This window comes from Clarias gariepinus, chromosome 12, assembly GCF_024256425.1.
Source record: "Clarias gariepinus isolate MV-2021 ecotype Netherlands chromosome 12, CGAR_prim_01v2, whole genome shotgun sequence".
NCBI lineage: Eukaryota > Metazoa > Chordata > Actinopteri > Siluriformes > Clariidae > Clarias > Clarias gariepinus.
The window spans coordinates 22,965,290-22,985,860 of record NC_071111.1 but is presented as its reverse complement, the minus strand read 5'-3'; the positions used below and the strand labels follow the sequence as shown (position 1 = coordinate 22,985,860).

Below are 20,571 nucleotides of genomic sequence, written 5' to 3'. Positions count from 1 at the left end.
TTGGCAATAGAATTAGGTCTGCTGACAACCTGTTCTGAACGATGAAGTTATCAAATCAATGCATGTATCTTTTCTGATGGCAAGGGAATATTCTAGGACAAAAATGGCAAGCTTTATCAGTCTCGAATTGTTAAATGCTAATTCTGGGAGCACAAGGAACCATTTTCACAAGTGAATTCCACAAATGAAATTAAAACTCAATTAAGTCAATTAAAATATGTGTGCATGACATAAGGGAAAGAAGAAGAGCTAAAAATAGGATTAAAATTTTCTAGGTGGATTCTTAGAATATTTTCGAGGAACTCAGGTTGCATTGTTTGTGATCACTGATGGATATATTTTTTATAATATTTATTTATTCAGTAACATTTGTCTCCTTGAAAATTAATCACAGTTCAACAGATGCTACAAATCCCCCAAAGGCCTTCACTGAGGAAGAACTTACTGAAATCGTTGAGCAGCCCTTCTTGAGTCTTCCAAGCCATTTCCACAATTTAATGGATCATTAATACTTGCTTTTATGGTACATGTAGATACTATCTAAAAAAAGACATGTATGTTTAAAGCTTTTCTTGTCTAATAACAACCATACTGATCTGCATTATATCTGGATCATGTACAGTTATTGTAATGATAATATGTAAATGTTATTTCTTTTGACTATGTAAAGCTGCTTTGCGGCAATGAAAATTGCTAAAAGCGCTATACAAATAAAATTGAATTGAATTGAATTGAATTACTGACAATGATTCATGGCACACAAACTATTACATGATAACTAAGAAGCTCTCTAAGGACTGTAAATCTGTTATCTTACATAACAATCCTATAACGTATGTTACTGTGCTAACATAAATAAAGGCTAGAAACTGACACCTGGGGTCCGTTCTTCGTATGTCGCTAACTCAGTTGGATTTAATTGTTGTGGATTTGTCCTGATCTTGGATTGTTTCGTTCTTCAATGCACTTCTCGCATTTGTTGTCATAGCAACATATCCGTAAGCTTGAACCTGCTCGGGAGCAGGTTTATTTCATGTAAACAGGATTTAGCCTGCGCTCCTGGCGGGTTATGATTGGTTGAAATGGCGAGGTCACATCTGATTGGTTAAAGAGCACGACTGACTCACGTGAAAAAAGAAAAGTATATGCCCCCTGCCATGCGCCCCCCCCACACACACATAATCTCTATCAAATATTATATATGGACATAAATTCATAGGTTTATTGTTATCAAATATGATATTAGTATTATAATAAACCATCGGCATGAGACAGCCGTCAAGACCAATAATACAAATTCTTGTATAATGTTTATTTTGTAACACATTTATTTTTCAGGGGTTTCTCATAAAAATATGCAAATAAATATTTATATATATTAAAAATAAATGTTTTATAATGATAAATTGGACGAAACTAATTTTATTATAAAATAAACAATATAAAAGCATACATAATATTTCAATTTTTTCATATACAACATATTTATTTTCATACTGCTTATTTTATTTTATTGTCTCATGTAATTTGTAATTTGTAAACCATTAACTTATGAATTTATGTTCTAATATAATATTTGAAAGCGATTATGTAGGGGGGGGCAATCCATGGCAGGGGGGGCATTTCAGCGCATAACACGTTACAAAAAAAAAGTTGAGCCGCTCTTTTTCCATTTCGTCAACCAATCGGAGGGGTTGTGATCAGAGTTTCTACTGTCGATGCATATCGCCTTTTAAACCAACGCATGAACGCGCAATAATCCTAGACAACTCAATCCAGCTATACTAATCATCAACAACAGGTGAGCTCGAAGAACCGAATTAGCCAGATCGTAATTAGCACGATGATCTCATCTTAGATGTGTCAGTTCATCTCGGATGTGTCAAGCGACGTACGAAGAACGGACCCCAGGAACTTCCAGTGGTTGTTATTGATGTTTACAAATGAAATTATGGCATCATAGGAATTGAAATCCACCTGAAATTTTGAAACAGGGTTTCACCCAATAAGGCCTTGTTCTCACGGGCGTTAAAATCGAGCGGTTTTTTTTTTTTTTTTTTTTGCGTTCGTAGCGTCCGGTGAGCGCGGATCAAGCGGCGAGTGTTTTCTACACATAGGGGTCAATGAGAGGGTTTTGGTGACGTGCGTTTGTCCGGCTGCGCGTTTATACGGCATTAAAAAAAACGTCGCATGCAGCTTTTTCTTAGCGTTCAAAAACCTAAGAAAAGGTTTTTGAACGCTAAGAAACGCTCTACTTCGTTTTCTGCGCGTTCATTTTACGCTTCGGAGGACCGGATATATCCCATGATCCTACATGCTATACATAGGGAAATGCGGAAAAGGGCAAAATAAAAAAAATTATGTTAAAAAACTTTGTTTCTTCATATACCACAAAAAACTTCCTTTAATCCGACGTTGTGCAGTCAGAGAGTGAACCCGGTAGCGGCAGGATTTCATATCCAGTTCCCGACACACCGCCCCCACAGGTTAACACACAAACTACAATATGATATACATATACAATATAACGACTAGCTGAAGCTTGTTTATGCACTTAGTTGGACAACCAGACAGTAAGGCATTAATAGTCCAACCTAGAGGTGATAAAAGCATGAACTAGTTTTTGTGCATCATTTAGCGACAATATATTTCTTATCTTGGCAATACTTGGCAATAAGGTGAAAGAATGCTATCCGGGTGATATTATCCACATGAGCTTCAAATAAAAGGCTGGAATCTATAATCACAGCAAGGTCTTTTACTGTTGCACTTGATGGAACAGAAAGGCCATTTAAAGTTACAGTGTGATCTAAAATCTTACTTCTAGCTGTATGTGGTCCTATGACTAGAACTTCTGTCTTATCAGGATTAAGCAGAAGGAAGTTAATAAGCATCCAATCTCTTTTGTCCTGCACACATTGCTCAACTTTAGTAAGCTGTTTTTTCTCATCTGGTTAGATGTAAATGTTACCTCTAGGTAAAATAATCCGCCACAACATTAAATAAGTTCCAAAACATCCAGAACTCTGCTGCTAGGGTCCTCACTTATTCAAAGAAATTCTCACACATCACTCCTGAACACATCTGTGATCTTTCTTCATTAAAGGATTTCAAAACCCACCTTAAAACATATCTTTTCTCTTCTTGCTTTTTGGATCTTTGAACATTTAACTGAAAATTTGCTATGGATTTCATGTTTATCTGTATACTGCTTTTGTTGTCTTTAGCTATGTATAAATAGTTTTGTAATTGTAAAGCGACCTTGAGTTTCTAGGAAGGCACTATATAAAATAAACTTTATTGTTATTATTATTATTATTATTATCAACTAAATTAATATATTGCTATATATGTATTTTTTTTATCTGACACCAAAACTTGAGTGGTTGATTAGTTTACTAATGATATAAGTGCTTTGCTCTCTAATCTAATGTAATCTAATCTAATCTAGTTTAATCCAAACTACCATACTTGGGTCTGCTCTAGTCCAGATGACTTCACTCTCAGGCTACTCTACCCTAAATGACTCTACACTCAGAATCCCTTTTTTCTCTCTTATCTTCTTCTTCCTATGTCCCTTCCTTGTTACTCCATTTCAGCAGCGTGAGCATGAGCCCCCTGTGTGCTGGTATGGGTCTCTGAGGTGACCTGGATCTGGAAGCCACTTCCACTGCCAACCAGTACTACCTAACCACACGCACACGCGAGAGACAGGAGATGGTCACCCTCAATGACAGCCTGGCTATGTGTCTGCCAATTGATTTATTTCTTCAGTGGGGTAACCTGGGGTACTTGAACACTCAATCCAGGACAAAATATTCCCTTAAAGGTTTTGAGTAGCATATTCTCACTTGTTCAGGAAATCAATAAACTGATGGCTCAGATTTATCAAACGGTGGCTAAAGTCGACATGGCCTTCTCTCTTCCTGACCACGCATCCGCCCTCAAAGAGCTCCAGTCGCAGTACGCCAGCATCGCCGCATCGAAACTGCAGGTAGGCAACATTTACTACAAACGTTCCTACAAAATTACAGTTTGATAGGTCATTATATCAACATGAATGTGGCGTAAACGTGGTGTGTCTTTTTGCCTTGTGGAAGTGTAAACCTAAAAGGTTACACTTTCAATGTTAACCTCATTCACTCTCATTCACAAGACAACTCTTGTGTCTGTTTTATGCTGATGATTGGTATAAGTCTAAATTCCAGGACTTGGAACACGGCGTCCAGCCGGCACGTAGAATTTGTACAGGGCCAGGGGTAGCTGAGGGCCAGGGGTAGCTCAGTGGTTAAGGCAAGATCCCAGGTTCAAACCCCACAACCACCAAGTTGCTACTGTGGGGCCCTTGAGCAAGGCCCTTAACCCTCAACTGCTAAGATGTGTAATGAGATAAAAATGTAAGTCGCTCTGAATAAGAGCGTCTGCCAAATGCCTAAATGTAAATGTACAGGGAAGAAGTCACAAGCTACAAGAAGGACGTTAATACATTACTAAGTTCGTACTACATTTCCACCCTTTGTAGTAGTACAGTTGCATTTAAATCACAATCTGTGTATGTGTGTGTGTCCATAGATTCAGAATAAGCAACGAGAGCTGGATGTTCTTAACACCAGGTATAAGGTTTACTTTAATCTAGTGACTTTAGTCACGAATCTGTTAGCTCAGATTCGTGACAACCTAGAGAAATACAAGAAAGCAGAATAGGAATTACAGGAACGAATAAAGCACACCACCCCACTTCTCCGCTTTCTGCATGGGCTTCCTGTAGCTGCCCGCATCAAATTCAAAACGCTAATGCTTGTCTACAAAGCTAAAAATGGCCCAGCACCCACTTACCTCTTACGCACTGCACCACGTTCCCTCCGATCCTCCAGCACTGCTCGCCTCATCCCACCATCTCTCAGGGATTGAGGGCGGCATTCATCCAGGCTCTTTTCTGTTCTGGCACCTAGGTGGTGGAATGAACTTCCTCTAGAAGTCCATACAGCAGAGACTTTGACTATCTTTAAACAATGACTCAAGACGCATCTGTTTCTCCAGTACTTGGACTAAGTCATTGTGATGGGTTTTGTAGGCCCACATTGAGGCACTGACGCTGGAAATAAAGACAGTGAAAGAGAAGATCACTCTGCTGCTGAAGGAATATCAGGATCTCCTCAACATGAAGCTGGCTCTCGAGATTGAGATCACCACCTACAGGTAGTGTGAGGCTGTAGAAGGATTTCTTTATATTTGAATATTTAAATCATCTTATATTGCTTTATACGTTGTGCTGTATTTATCCATACTGAAGTCTCCAGATATAATGAAAAAATATTTAATAAGCTTTTTAATAAAATTAAGGCAGCACAATGGCTTAGTAGTTAGCACTGTCACCTTGCACCTCCAGGGACGAGGGTTCGATTCCCACCTCAGGTCTATATGCATGGAGTTTGCATGTTCTCCCAGTGCTTGGTAGGTTCCCTACCACAGTCAAAAGACATAGAGATTAGGCTCATTAGCATTCTCAAATTGGCCATACTGTGTAAATGAGCAACCTATCCAGGGTGTACCCTGCCAGTTGCCCCAAGTCTCTTGTGATAGGCTCCACACCCAAACCCTCCCCCCCACCCCCTGTGACCTTGAATACAGGATAAAGCGGTACAGATGATGAGTAAGTGAGTACAATAAATATAAATGCATTAGCTTAGTCCAAAGGACAACCTTCAAAATTAGTGCCAACATGTGCAGTTCCTTCGAATGACCACTAGCTGGCTCCAAAAGTGAGTCAATCTCCACAGAGCTAATTGTTAAAATGCCCATATTTACCACAGAAATGAACATGTTTAGGAATGTGGTAGGAAAGAATGATGGGTCTTATTAATGTTTATGTAACTCAATATTTAAAAAATATATATAAAACCATAAAATAATATGTAATAATGAGCATGATCGATTTGAGTGACAGTTGAATTGCAGGTGTCAAACTGCGAGCTTTCTGCTATGCACCACTTTAGCTAACCAGCTAACTGCAATCATTGTAGTTTAACTTTACCACAAGAAATGTCAGAGGTGACATGGGACAATGTACTGTATAGGGTATAAATGAAAGTGTTAATCTGAAGCAAATCTAGCTAGCTGAGTAACTGAGGTAAATAGGTGTGTTAGGCTCTGTTCATCCTGACCATTTGCCATTGTTAGGGATTAGGCAGGATCAGCTTCGGTCAAGATGTTGACAATCAGAGCTCTCACATTTGACCTTCAAAACCACTCTTTAAAAAAACCTTATAGTTTCTGGCCTGGTGTTTATTATTCTTATTATTATTATTATTAAGTTTTATCTAATGCTAGCAATCCTTTATTGCCCCCCATATTTACAAAGCTCTCGCCCCAGGAGTGTCTCTATAAAATGATTGATGGGAGGCACATCCAAACAACCTTTCTAGACCGGAAGTTAACTGGTTTTCTCATCTGTGGAATATTTTTATCCCGAGACCATGGCTTAAGACACTTTCTATCATAACTACATATTTTGAATATTATTCAAACACAAATCTGTAAAAATTTTTTTTTTTGCCTCTTCAGGAAGCTGATCGAAGGCGAGGACATCCGATTATCAACAATGGTGCCGGGCATGTCTCTGATGGGCATCAGTGTCTCCGGGAGTTTTAGCACCTCGGTTGCGAAGGTGGGTGGAGCCTTGGCTAAACTGGTCGCTGGAGCAAGCGAGGTAGCCTCGAAGCTGCCTTTCTCTTCTAATGGGCACGAGACAGCCACAGAAGAGGTCTCTCATGAGCAGCATAAGTGGTGAATTTGTCTTTCCTATGAACCAGGCTTATTGTAAATAATCAAATCTATACTGTACATCTTTACTTGATAACGATTATCTAACATGGCATTATATTACTGCAGTAGTATTTCTTGACGCTGTTTACCTTTGTTTAGAACAGTTAAGACAGGCGAGGACATCTTTCAGAGAGAGACGCGGGGGCGCACCATCACCATCCCTGGAGCAGCAGATGAAACAGAGGAGTAGTCTAATATCACACTAAGAAATCTCTCTCTCTCTACAACAGATCATTTCTTCCCCCCTTTAATAGTTATCCAAAGATCATCCTGAATTATTATCCAATCTTTTTTTCTGTATCCTTCTATCTTGTTTGTTGATTTGTAAACAAAGGAGAAAAGAGACGTAATACTCATATCCCATTAAAAAATAAATAAAATCGTATGGTACTCATCTGCTACAACTAAACGTATGCTAATGCACTGTATTCTAGCTTTTAAACTCTGGTTATGTTTAACCACATGCATGAAATAATAAACATGACTGCAAAGCATAATTTTTTGATAAGCAGAAAGTTATTTTTCTCTAATTATAAAGATAAGAAATACTTACTGACTAGAAAGAATGACTTGGAAGATCAATAAGAGGATGTTATGATCACTTGCTTTTATTGCAGTTTTTTTTTTTCAAAAAATAACATTTCTTGTACAATTGTACCAAAAAACAACAAAAAAAATCACTATATTTATTTCATATAAAAATCATATAAAGGCAAGTGCAACCAAGAAGTGCAGCTTGTGCATCACACGGTGTTCTCTCTGCCTCACTTTAAAGGCTTTGGCTCGTCTCCGACTCCTCCGGCAAGTCGATACACAGCCAGGCTTACTTGATGTGCCAAGGCGTCTACACTCTCCTGCACACAGTAACACACATCCACGTTACTAAAACAGTGAAGATGACAAAAACTGTGAGAGAGATTGGGAGCGTGTATGTACCTGCGTGTCAGCTTCAGCATACACTCGAACAACGTCCTCGGTGCCAGAGGGTCGCACAAAGGCCCTGGCCTGTTTGTACTTCTTGACCAGAGCGTCTATAGAGTCTTGTAATCCTGCAGGTGTTACCGCACGACGCTCTGCGTCCGTGGTGTCTATCACACGCCTGTCTGCTACCTGAAGTGTAAAAAAACAAGGGCTGAAAATCTGGATGAACTACTATATTACAGTAGGAACTACCTACAAAAGGTCAGCAGATTAAGAAATAAAATTGTTTTCAAATGGCTCTATACAGTATACAGTACAATGCTGTGCATAAGTATTTACCCCGTTAAACCGCAGGAAATTTGGAAACAGCAACTAATCCAATTCAAATCATTAATTCATTTATCTCCTACACCTTTATCCTGTATAGGGTCGCGGGGGGTGGGGAGAGGTACAGGAGCCTATTTCATAAGACTTTGTGTACAAGGCAGGGTATTACCCTGGACAAGGTGCCAATCCATCTCAGGGCACACACACTGACACGCTCATTCACACACTACGGGCAATTTGGGAATGCTAATTAGCCTAATCTGCATGTCTTTGGACTGTGTGAGTACCTGGAGGAAACCCCTGAAGCACAGGGAGAACACACAAATGCCATGCACACAGACTCGAGGTGGGAATTGAATCCGGAACCTGGAGGTGGAAGTGCTAACCACCTAGCCACCGTGTTGCCTTCATGTATGCTTTTAACAATGATTATTGTTGCAAGGCAGCTTGACAAAATAAAAAAAATATGAAAATAAATAAAATAAGTACAGACTTTATGAGTTTGTCCCTGATTAAGAAAGCTAAAGATGACAGTGGCAAGAAAAAAACTTATTGTGATGACAATAAGACAAAAAACCTTGAGAGAAATCAAACACATTTTAGTGATGTCAGTTAGGATAACCATAAATCAGTCCCTGGCATATTTGTGTGCCATGAGGTTAAAAGTGCAATACAACAGGAAAGGTGTTTAATAAATTAGTTTGTATTAATTAACGTAAATCACACTACAGAAATCAATTTGACCCTGGTGGTATGTGGCCACAGTGCTACCCTGCCACCACACTTGAACCTTGTCCTGTGTGCAAGTTGTTTGCCTATTAACAAAGACCAAAGAGCTACAGTATCAAAGCAAGTCTGGGATAAAGCGTAAAGACCTTGACTTTGAGCTGGCGGTTGGGCAGATCTGTGTAAATGACATCCCAATCCTGAACGCTTATCCCTCGGATAGCCAAGACTGCCTCGATTAGCAGCATATCTGAAATGGCGTCACCTGTAGCCTACAGCAGAAATGTGCAAAGTATATTAATATATATACGAAGATACAGTGATTGGAGTACTGATCCTGAGGCTGTAATAAAATAATGAAACAGTCTGTGTTGGTGGTCGAACCTGGTTGATGAGGTTAACGGTGCTCTCCAGGAGTTTTGCCGCGTGTCTCTTCTCATCACTCGTGTCTGGGTCTTTGGCTAGCTTCCGGATCTGCTCTTCTGCTTTTTTACTGAAAAGAACCTTAAATACACCAAGAAAAAAAAACTAACTGGATCATTACTCCTAAAACAGTCATATTGTGAATGTTATACAAAGATGACGCTTACAGTTCCATGACCGTTGGCTTCGAAGTAAACTCCAATGTCAAATTCCTGAGCTGCGTGATGGAGATGCTTTACTCCTGTCTTTGTACAGCACACTGTAACCTAAAAAACCAAGAGTGAAGATAAAGTAAGTGCAGTCACTGTTATATCAGAGGACAATCTTATACTGTACTCATACTAATAATATTATCTTTATGTTTGGGAATAGCAGGTCAAAACACCTTCATGACGTGTTCTAGGTACTGTGTAGAGCTTCCGTTGGCATACGCCGTTTGGACCACAGCGACCTGCAGATTTAGCCCGGCCTATACAAAAACACACCCATAAAATTAACCCTAGTGGTAGAAACAAGCATTCTGCATGTCATAGTGCCAGTTTAAATTTCTTGCTGCCAACAGAACTGCTTAAAGAAAGAGAGAGAGTATATGAAAGTGTATGTTATCTACCCGTGTCAAAAGCTCCTTGAGGTAGGTGCTGATCAGAGTAGCTATTTTATCTCCGTCCAAAAGATGGAAATGGCCAGCAGAGTCAGTGTAATAGTAAACAATACGATCTGCATCACCGTCAAAAGAGCAGCAGCGCTGACCCGGGTCCATATGCATACCTACAGAGAGTGTAAAAGGTAAAAGAGAGAAACATTCATGCATTGTGCAGTGTATTGTTATGTAATATAGGTATGATGTACAATCCCGATTCCAAAAAAGTTGGAACACGGTACAAATTGTGAATTAAAACAAAATGCAATGATGTGAAAGTTTCAAATTTCGATATTTTTTTAGAATACAACATAGATGACATATCAAATGTTTAAACTGAGAAACTGCCAATCTGAGAGGCTCTTTTTATACCCAATCATGTTGCCAATTGACCTAATAAATTGCAAATTGTTCCTCCAGCTGATTTATATAGGCACATTTAACCTTTCTCTAATACCTGTCCTAACTTTTTTGGAAAGCGTAGCTCTCATGAAATCCAAAATGAGCCAATACTTGGCATGACATTTCAAAATGTCTCACTTTCAACATTTGATATGTTCGTCTATTCTGAATAAAATATTGAAAGTTAAAACTTCTGCTTCATTGCATTCTGTTTTTTTTCCTCACAATTTGTACAGCGTCCCAACTTTTTTGGAATCGGGTTGGTAGTATAGTATTGTGTGGAATAGTATGGTGCATTACAGTATAGTGTGATGATGTGTAGAACAGTATGTAGTAGTGTAGAACGATACAGTGTACGCCGTATACGCCGATCAGCCATAGCATTAACACCACCACCAAGTGAACTGAACAACACTGATCACCGACTATAGACCAGCAAACTAGTGACAGGATTATGGATCACACAGGCCTGCAGAAACCAAAGATCAGCTCCTGCTGATCCCACAGAATATCCAGCAGCACAAATTGCTAAAAAAAAAAGTGCCAGAACCACCCCGATGGCACTAGGGGAACCCAAAGCAAAAGTGTAATGTTATAGCTGATTGATGTAGTGTAGTATACAGTACAGTGGGATATAGTACTTTGGGATAATGTAGTGTGGTGTAGTACAGCATAGTGTACTAAAATACAGCAGCGTGCAGTATGTACTACCACAGTAGAGTACAATGCACTGTAGTATAGTATGACCAGTTGTACTGTAGTACAAAAAAGTACTTTAGTATTGTATAACAGTATGTGATGAAGTGTAGTATAGTGCAGTGTAATGTGTTATAGAGTAGTGTAGTACCTTATACTTCGGGATAGTGTAGGCTAATGTAATATGCTATAGTGTAGTAAAGTAGAATAGTACAATGTAGTATAGAAAGTACAATGTCCTGTAATATAGTACAACACATTGTACTGTAATATAGTGTAATGTAATTTAGCATTGTGTATACAAAGTACTTTAGTATAACAGTATGTGGTGAAGTGTAGAATAGTGCAGTGTATTTATTGTAGTCATTTTTGTAGACAAAGCGTTAATTGCTGTAGATTTTAATATTCATTTTGAGAAGCCAGAAGACCCTCTGAGAATAACATTTATGTCCATACTGGACTCGCTAGGAGTAAATCAGTGTGTTGTAGGACCACTCATAAAGCAGGTCACACTTTAGATTTTATGGTATTTTACGGATTAGGAATAAAAACGCACAGCGCCACGCTACCGCATTAAACATACATTCACATCAACTACCACAAAGAGATTTATCAGTAATCTCCCAGAGTTACCAACTTTGATTGGATCGCCGTCTGCATGCCGTCATAGGACCGCATGCAGCTAGAAGGAAGATTTTAGATCACACTGTAACTTTAAATGGCCTTTCTGTTCCATCAAGTGCAACAGTAAAAGACCTTGGTGTGATTAAAGATTCTAGTCTTTCATTTGAAGCTCATGTAGACAATGTCACCAGGATAGCATTCTTCATGAAGACAATATCATCAGGATAGCATTCTTAACCTCAGAAATATTGCCAAGTTAAGGAACATATTGTCACTAAACGATGCAAAAAAAAATAGTTCATGCTTTTATCACTGCTAGGTTGGACTATTGCAACGCCTTACTGTCTGGTTGTTCAACTAGGTGCATAAAAAAGCTTCAGATAGTTCAGAATGCAGCAGTGAGAGTCCTCACTAGAACCAAAAGATACGAGCACATCGCCCCTATCTTATCTTCACTTTATTGGCTACCTGTGAAATTCCGCATTGATTTTAAAATATTACTTTTGACATTTAAAGCATTAAATGGTCTCATGCCGCAGCATCTGAGTGAACTGCTAGTGTCTTACGATCCGCCACGCCTACTTCGATCAAAGGATGCAGGCTGCTTGTTAGTACCACAAATTATAAAAACTTCAGCTGGGGGCAGAGCTTTTTCTTACAAAGCCCTAAAGTTATGGAATCGATTTCCAAATAGTGTTCGGGACTCGGGAACAGTCTCAGTGTTTAAGTCTAGGCTGAAAACCTATTTATTTAGCCAAGCATTTTTGTAAATAGATTTGCCTTAGGTAAAGGAGCAGATCTGGGGGACTCATGGACGTAGAGTATTATGGTGAACTGGTATGTTTAGATGCCGTCTTCCTTACTCTCATTGATCACTCAGGTTTGTTGACAGTGAGGTGTTTGGTTGCTTTTTATCTCAGGGAGCCCTCATGTCTGTGTTTCCTTCTGACTCTCCCTTTTAGTTACTCTGTTATAGTTAGTCCTGAGAGAGGCCCTGGTTGCACTCTACACTAAATATACATTATCTGACTGTCACCATACCCAACTGTTATCTCTTCTCTTCTGCTCTCCACTCTCCAGTTCTCTCTTCCCCTCTCTCTGTCGAGCTACACATGTCGTTCCTGAGCTGCCAGTGATCCGGACTCCATCTGCCCTCTGGACCTGTCTAACTCATCCTGGTGCACTGCTTCGGCCTAGAGATCACACTACAATGAAGACGGTTCTGGCCTCGACTGATGTTAACAGCTGTTTCTCTGAGGACTTGACTTGGCTGCAGTCGCTCGATAGTTCAGGACTGGAATCTACCTGAGCCTCCAATAACTACCTGGACTGCATATTAACATTAATTAACATCAACTGTCATACTAAACTGCATGCCATCTAACACACAATATGAATGCAGATTAATTCCTGCTTTCTGTTTCACCCGAATGAGGATGGGTTCCCTGTGGAGTCCGGTTCCTCTCAAGGTTTCTTTCTATTGCCATCTCAGGGAGTTTTTCCTTGCCACTGTCACTCTCAGCTTGCTCATCGGGGATGATCAGACCATTTTAATTCATACACATTCACATTCCATACAAACTTAAATAATTTTTTTGATTGTGTAAAGCTGCTTTGTGACAATGACAATTGTTAAAAGCGCTATACAAATAAAAGTGCATTAAAAGAAAAAATTGTGTTGTACGGTGTAATGTGTTATAGAATAGTGTAGTATATTATACTTTGGGATAGTTTAGTGTAGCGTGGTGTACAGCATAGTATAGTATACTATAAAGTGTAATACAGTGGCTCAGAAAAGTACAATGTACCGTAGTATAGTATAACAGTGTACTGTAGTATACTATGGTGTGGTATAGTGTTTTGTATTTAGCACTGTGTAGGATTTGTCACATTTAAAAAAATTTTTACATTAGTGCAGTGTGGTATAGTTTAGTACAGTATCACAGTATGTAGTGTAGTATGGAATAGTGCAGTGTAGTGCAGTATTATATATTGTATTGTATACTATAATACAGTGTAGTGTTGTATATTATATTGCATTATTCTACACTCCACAAGGCTATACATCACTAGACTATACTATACTAACTACACTGTGCTAGGCGTAATTTTACTAACTAGGCGTAAAATTCTAGTGTATTTTATTTATTGTTCATGTCTCTTAGGCCTTAGAGATGTTTAATGCACATAGATACACACATTAATTCTCATGCATCTTTAATAGAGAAGCAAAAAGCATGTAATTATGCAGAGACACATTTGACCTGGGTGTTGTGTGCCACGCTGCAAATTACTGTACAATTTACAGTAGTTTGTCAGTATGCCATTGATAGTGATACTATTTACTATAGTGCCTATAATCACATTTTAATAACTGCATCTCAGTTAAGGTGATTTCTAAATAGCTCGGGCAATTTCCTGAGATGGTGTTGAAGCATTCCTGAACACTGCTACGTACCTTGCGGAGCTTTCTGCTGCACTTTCACATAGTCGGCTCCGCACTGATGGTTAAGTCTGCCGCTGCTCCCGTCGTTAAAGAGCTCCACCTGCAGCTCAGACTTAAGAAATGCATCCATTTCTCTCATCTTCAATGCGCCGATTCCATTGGCACCGTCCACCAGCAGCCTCTTCTGGTCATCGGTGCGTTTCGCGGCCTGGGAGACGAGTGCAGGCATAAGATGGTACTCTGTGTGCTGGTAAAGTAGGCATTGAGTATATGCCAAATCTGAAAACAAGCCTTACATTCTTAGTGAGCTCGATGAAAGCCTTGGAGAGTTTCTCATAATATCCTTGTGTTGTAGCGGTGCCATAGCCACCGTTGGTGTTGCGACATAGGACCATATAATGAAGCTGAGGTGTGGTCACCAAGCCAAAGTCTTTAAAACACACACACACACACACACACACACACACACACAGACAGACAGACAGACAAACAGGCACATACACACAAACAGGCAAACACACACAGGAAGAAAGTTATACATGTTATCTGAAAAATCAAAGTCCCATCAAATTAAAAGGAGTACTTAAACTTGTTTTTAGGATCAGAGAAGTTTGTTTTTAAAATGTATTTCAGATAAACAGACCTTGACTATGACCTTCTAAACTTGAAACCCCATCCAGCACAGCCCGTGACAGGATCTCGCTGCTCGGCCTGGGTGACAGAGTGTACATACAGTCAGTTTGCGCACACACAGTGGAACCTTGGATTACGAGCATAATTCGTTCCGGAAGTAGGCTCGCATTTCAAAACACTCATAAACCAAATTTAATTTTCCCATAATGGGAAATAATGGAAACTCAAATTATTTATTCCAAGGCCCAAAAAAATAAAAACATAAAAATAATTAACACAAAATATAAAGTAAAAATAAATCCCCACAGATAAATATTTCCATTTGTGGGCGCAGGCGCTATGTGTGTGTACGTGTGTGTGTGCATCTAAAAAAAGGTTTCCCCTCCCCCTTCTCATCTTATACAGTTACCCTTCCTCCACTCTTTTCACAAACGCGCGCACACACAATGGAAACTGTTTCATCTGAAAAATAAACAAAAAATCTCTCTAATGACACTTGATTGAGCGACACACTAACAAAGTCACTGCTGTAAAGTAAAAATAAAACAAATTAACCTGCACTTTACCTTTGAAGAAAATCGCAACAGAGCAGTGTTTCTGTGTAGAGCAGAGAGAAAGAGTGTGTGTGTGTATCTGTGAAGGCAAAAGTAGGAGGAGCCTGTGTGTGTGTGTGTGTGTGTGTGTGAGCTGAGCCTTGAGCAGAGAGAGAAAATAGATTTTTAACCTCTCTAATGAGACTTGCTTTTGCTTTACATGCACGTCGTACACACGCATACAGACACAAATGAAAATATGTTTTACACGCACACACACATGGTCACAGCAGGGGAGGCGATTATCCACAATTCCGCAGCGCAAGAGAGAGAAAAAACGTTGGCTCAGTTGTGATCACGTGATGCTCGGCGTCAAAACAAGAAGCGCATGTGTGCTACATGATACTCTGTATTCGTAAAACTCGCAATCTGAGGTTTCACTGTATTACATTTGCACTTAATATCTCCTTAGTAGATTCTGTTTCTGTGCTATGATACCTGGTGTCTCTGCCAATGAGTACACTCGGTGCCTGACTCATGTCGATGGATTCTTTCTTGATGATCTCCTTCAAGACGGTGCATAAAGCATCCTGTTCTGCATTGGCCAGCTGAGTGGCATAGCCTTCCCAAGCTGGAGTCACCATCTCTCCCATCGGGTCAATCAGCTTCACGCCATTGTCCTCCTGAGAGAAAGAAATGGATGGAGAAAGAAAAACAGAAACATACGTGTACAGTCATCGACACATCTACACAACCCTCACATTTTCATTAAAAATGTCAAAAATTTGTAATACAGTAACACCACCTCACCTCCGGATTGTGGGAGGCAGTGACCATGACACCAATAGCGGCCTTGGTTTTTTTGGACCTCAGCGTGGCCAGCAGGCCCATACGGAACATCACGTGGTCCAGAATATTCGCAGTGGTACGAAAACCTGCTGTACCATACTGTAAAGTAAGCCCCTTTGGTTTGGGATGGAGTGCAGATTTCTGGGAGACTTCTTCAAACCGGGTCATGGCTACAGAAATCAGAAAGTATAAAATGTTTAACCATTTTTGTTTTAAAAGCATAACCAGGCTTAGGAGGGACAAACAAACTTGCCGAGGCAGCAATTAAACCCTCAATCCTAGAGGTGCGAGGCCTCAGTGCCAACCACTATGATATCGTGGCACCTGGATTTAGTGGAAGGGAACTTTACACCAACCCTTAATAAAATACATCTTCATGGCATTCCCTTTGTAGTAAATCCTTACACTACAAAGTAAGGATTTACTACAAAGGGAATGCCATGACATCATTTACAAAGGCCATCATACCAAGACATCATTTACAATTATGTGGTTCTAATTTTTGGGAAGAACCAAATGTGTGTGATGCTCTTTTGGCCCTATGGCATATGTTATTTATTTATTTATATTGTCTGTGACACTCGTTGTTTGAAAGCAGGGCACATGGGCAGAGACAAGCAAGTACTTAAAAAATTAGGTTAATGCACTGCAGAGATGAGTTTTACAGAAAGGAGGAAGATGAGTTTTTAAAAAGCTGCTTAACCTGTAAGTCTGCATCACGCCTTTAAGAGGAAAACCATTTAAAAGGTTGTATACCTGCCCTCATTACACACCTCTAACGACAATTATACACAGAATATTAGTCTGCCCTTTAATGTTTTTTCGAGAGAAGTGGCTTCATTGCTGCCCTTCTTGAAATGTAGCAAGGTAAGCGCTACAATCAGTCCTGCGTCATGCCAACAGTAAAGGTGTGCCACGTTGCTTGTCATGTGTGGGGTTTCTTGTCAGCCATGTGGGTGGACTCACTCACAATTTTGCCTAAGAAAACAGCCAGGAATTCTCCAAGAGCAACTTCTCCCAACCATTCAAGAACAGTTTGGTGACGAATGACACCTTTTTTCAGTATAATGGAGCACCTTGACATAAGGCAAAGGTGATAACTACTGTAAGTGGCTCGAGGAACAAAAGATGGAAATTTGGGGTTTATGGCCAGGAAACTCCCCAGTCCATAATCCCATTGAGAACTTGTAATCAATTCTCAAGAGGCGGGTGGAAAAACAAAATCCCACAAATTCTGAATACAAGCATTGATTATGCAAGAACTGGCTGCCATCAGTCAGGATGTGGCCCAGAAGTTGATTGACAGAGTTGCCGAGGTCTTGAAAAAAAAGGATCGGCATTGCAAATATCGACTCTTTGCATGATCTTATGTAACAATGTAATTGGCAATAAAGTACTTTGACACTTAGAAAATGCTTGTAATTATACTTCAGTATACCACAGTAACTGACAAAAAGATCTAAAAACACTGAAGCAACAGAAGATTAACATTAACATTAACATTTGTGTCGTTCTCAAAACTTTTGGCCATTGCTCTACTGAATATTAGACAATGTTAAAATAATATATACAACAGGTACACAAGCATGGATTTTAACATTAATGTTCAGACATGTTCAAGGGGTATTTATTGCTGTATAATCCTATTTCTTCTTAATTTATTAGTATCAAAAACAATGTGATTTTATTTTATTATTTTTTTTACAAGCATCAAATCTGTCGTGTTCAACTCAGCTTACAGGAAGGAATCTTAGTTAATTTAGTTAACAATAGACTTCTTATTGACTTGCAAGTTATCATATTTCAGTGCAAAATCTGAATGATAGATAAAAACAGACCAGGAACAGTACAACCTTCCTTCAATCACTGCAGTTCCAATGAAAACTTGCACCTATTATAATACCACCATGTACACATATACAATTACAAATATATCCACAATTAAAAAATTTCGCGTCCTGAAATAGTATTTTTTTAAATGTTTTTATGCTTTAATACTCACCTGGTCATATGTTGTGACTTCAAGTCCTGAATGAAAGTCTCACTTCCGGGTTGGTGATGTGGCCGTGTGACGCATGCGCAGTGCTGAATCACCGCCCTACTCCCTTCACTAGTTCACTATGTAGGGTGTAACGGAATGACTCTTTCACCCTTTCTATAGTGCAGAATGTGTGTTTTGGGGATTCAGCAAGACTGAAAGAGGAGTATTCATAAAGATCAGAGTCCAGAGCGGGGACTCTTATTACCGCGCATGCGCAAAGAAAAAGTAACGCAACGTACAAATGCAAATCGTTTATTTTCTTTACATTTCTTTGTACCATTCATATTTATATGTTTTTCTAAGACTAAAAGTTTTATTAGTGTACTAAGTTTAAAGTCTGGTGTAAAGGTTAATCAATATTCACACCTTCATTCATGAAAAACACAAGTCCCGATTTGACTTGAACGGCAGTTTTATTATTAAAGTGCTTTTATCTTTTATTTATTTATTTATTTTTTTAGTTAATAAAATATATAGTTAGTTACTAAAAGAACATTAGCTGTGGTGATTTGGGAAGCACAAGATGTCTTAAACACCTAAATCTGACTTAGGGCTGAGGGTATAACTCTGGGTTCAACACTAATGAGTTGAGACCACAAGATCTGTCCGGATATATGAATACACACTGCCTAGCCAAAAAAGTCACCACTTGGATTTAACTAAGTGAATACGAATGGGTATTAAAATGTTTCAAAAATCACATGCCACAGATGAAAGATTCAATGAACTTTATTAATCCCATAGGGAAATTGCTTATACTCGGTTACAGTTGCTTACGGTCATTTACAGGAGAAAAGGAAAAGATTAATAATTTATTTATTTATTTTTTAATCTGGTTGCTTTCGCTGTACATCCTCCCTTAGACGTCTTAAAACCTGCCAGTAGACTTCACTATAGACGCTTTGGCCCCTGGGGACGAATTCTCGATGCACAATGCCACGAATGTCAAAAAAGATGATGAGCATGCACTTGGTCAAGCTGCGCCCCTGCCTCGCCATTTTTTCGAGTGGAAAGATTATGGGCTCTTCCGCTGTAAAGACTGTTGCTTCGTCTCAGGGTCGTACCCATACACCCAGGTTTCGTGACATGAAATGATGGGACTACGCCTAAATTTAGGGCAAATATTTTTTTGGAAGTTCCTCTTTGCTTATGCACACATATATCTATTCATGTATTTATTCTTGTTGCATATCACTAGTGAAAAACCAATGAAAGCAGCATAACTGTCCAGTTCTACTCATTAACTAACATTGTTTTAGTTAGACAAACATTGTGTGCTGACTAAAACCTCCAACAGCGAATGATAACGATAGTAGCTACCAAAAAAATGGCCAAAAATATGTGGACACCTAACCATCACACCCATATATGGTTCTTCCTCATTGATGGAAGACCTGGTTTACCTTTTTTGTTAGTGGAAGAACTTGAGTGTCCTGCACAGAGCCTTAACCTCAACCCCACTGAACACTTCTGAGATGAACTGAAACACCGGTTGCATCTAATTCTGAGCTATTTTCTTTACTTAAAAAAATTTAGCTAAAGTTTAACTGGCACCATGAGTGTCACCAACCTGTTCTTAAAGTGCGCCATAAAACTAAATGATTTCAGTGTTTTTGCTGAACACACAAGCATCTCAGACAATAAACAGCACCCCGTCCACATGATTTATATCTCTCTATCTGTTACACACTGATATTTAAGAGCCATTTTTGTTATGCTTAGCTGATTTGGGTTGTTAAAGATTCACGTTCAGCTGTTCAAACAGAGGAGCTAAACAAGCATTAGGAGGTGTCCTTAAGCATATTACTGAAAAGTTTAATGTGAAATGGGTAAAACCCTTTCCCAGCAATCACAAGGATTTGCATTCAAGCATAGTCATATTTATGGTCTCATAATGCATAATTATGGCAATTTGAATGTAACTGTGCATTGAATATAATTAGCTATTTTTCTTATAGTGAAAAAAAATTGGGTTTGAAGTGTAGCAAACAGAACAGATATTACAGTTTTTAATCATGCCAAAAACAGCATTACACACTACACTATAAAAAAAAAAAAAAAAAAAGGGTTTCTCTAAATTTGCTCTTTTGCCTAAATTATTCGGCGACATGAAAAATGTTCCTGTGAATGTATTGTCTAATTTTTTTCTGGACAAACACAGGCTTTTATGGACAAACACAAGCTTTGCAGCTGCTCCAGCAGGACACAAGGTTTGGGGGCTTTATGCTGTTGTCTTGTCTCATGCTGTGCTCACATTTCAACCAAGTTCATACAGAGAGAAAAAGAGAGGGGGAGAGAGAGAGAGAGAGAGAGAGAGCAGATTGTCTTTTTACCTCTGTTTGTTTTAACTTCTAAAGGCTCTTTGTTGCTTCGGATTTGGACATTCTCTTCTTGTAAAAGTAGGACTTACAAAAGACCAAATTAAAAAGTTGACGAAAACATATTAGTGCCTGTGACACGAATGACAGGTTTTAAAAACTCAACA

The 20,571-nt window shown here is 39.1% G+C and overlaps 1 protein-coding gene and 1 pseudogene across 1 annotated transcript; one reads left to right on the top strand and one right to left on the bottom strand.

The window, feature by feature from the left end:
* The window catches only part of LOC128534108 (glial fibrillary acidic protein-like), a 36,483-nt pseudogene extending 29,173 nt beyond the window's left edge, over window positions 1-7,310 (top strand).
* A 191-nt stretch (window positions 7,311-7,501) lies between these two features.
* Window positions 7,502-18,117, bottom strand: LOC128534015 (phosphoacetylglucosamine mutase-like). Its single transcript, XM_053508270.1, has 13 exons — window positions 18,048-18,117; window positions 16,007-16,215; window positions 15,695-15,879; window positions 14,674-14,741; window positions 14,327-14,460; window positions 14,043-14,238; window positions 9,833-9,990; window positions 9,608-9,691; window positions 9,390-9,488; window positions 9,184-9,303; window positions 8,949-9,071; window positions 7,762-7,935; window positions 7,502-7,679 (listed from the first exon to the last, which is right to left on the bottom strand). The coding sequence occupies exons 2-13, from the start codon at window positions 16,211-16,213 to the stop codon at window positions 7,590-7,592; spliced, it is 1,638 nt and encodes a 545-aa protein (XP_053364245.1). The 5' UTR covers window positions 16,214-16,215; window positions 18,048-18,117; the 3' UTR covers window positions 7,502-7,589.
* Window positions 18,118-20,571: the final 2,454 nt, after the last annotated feature.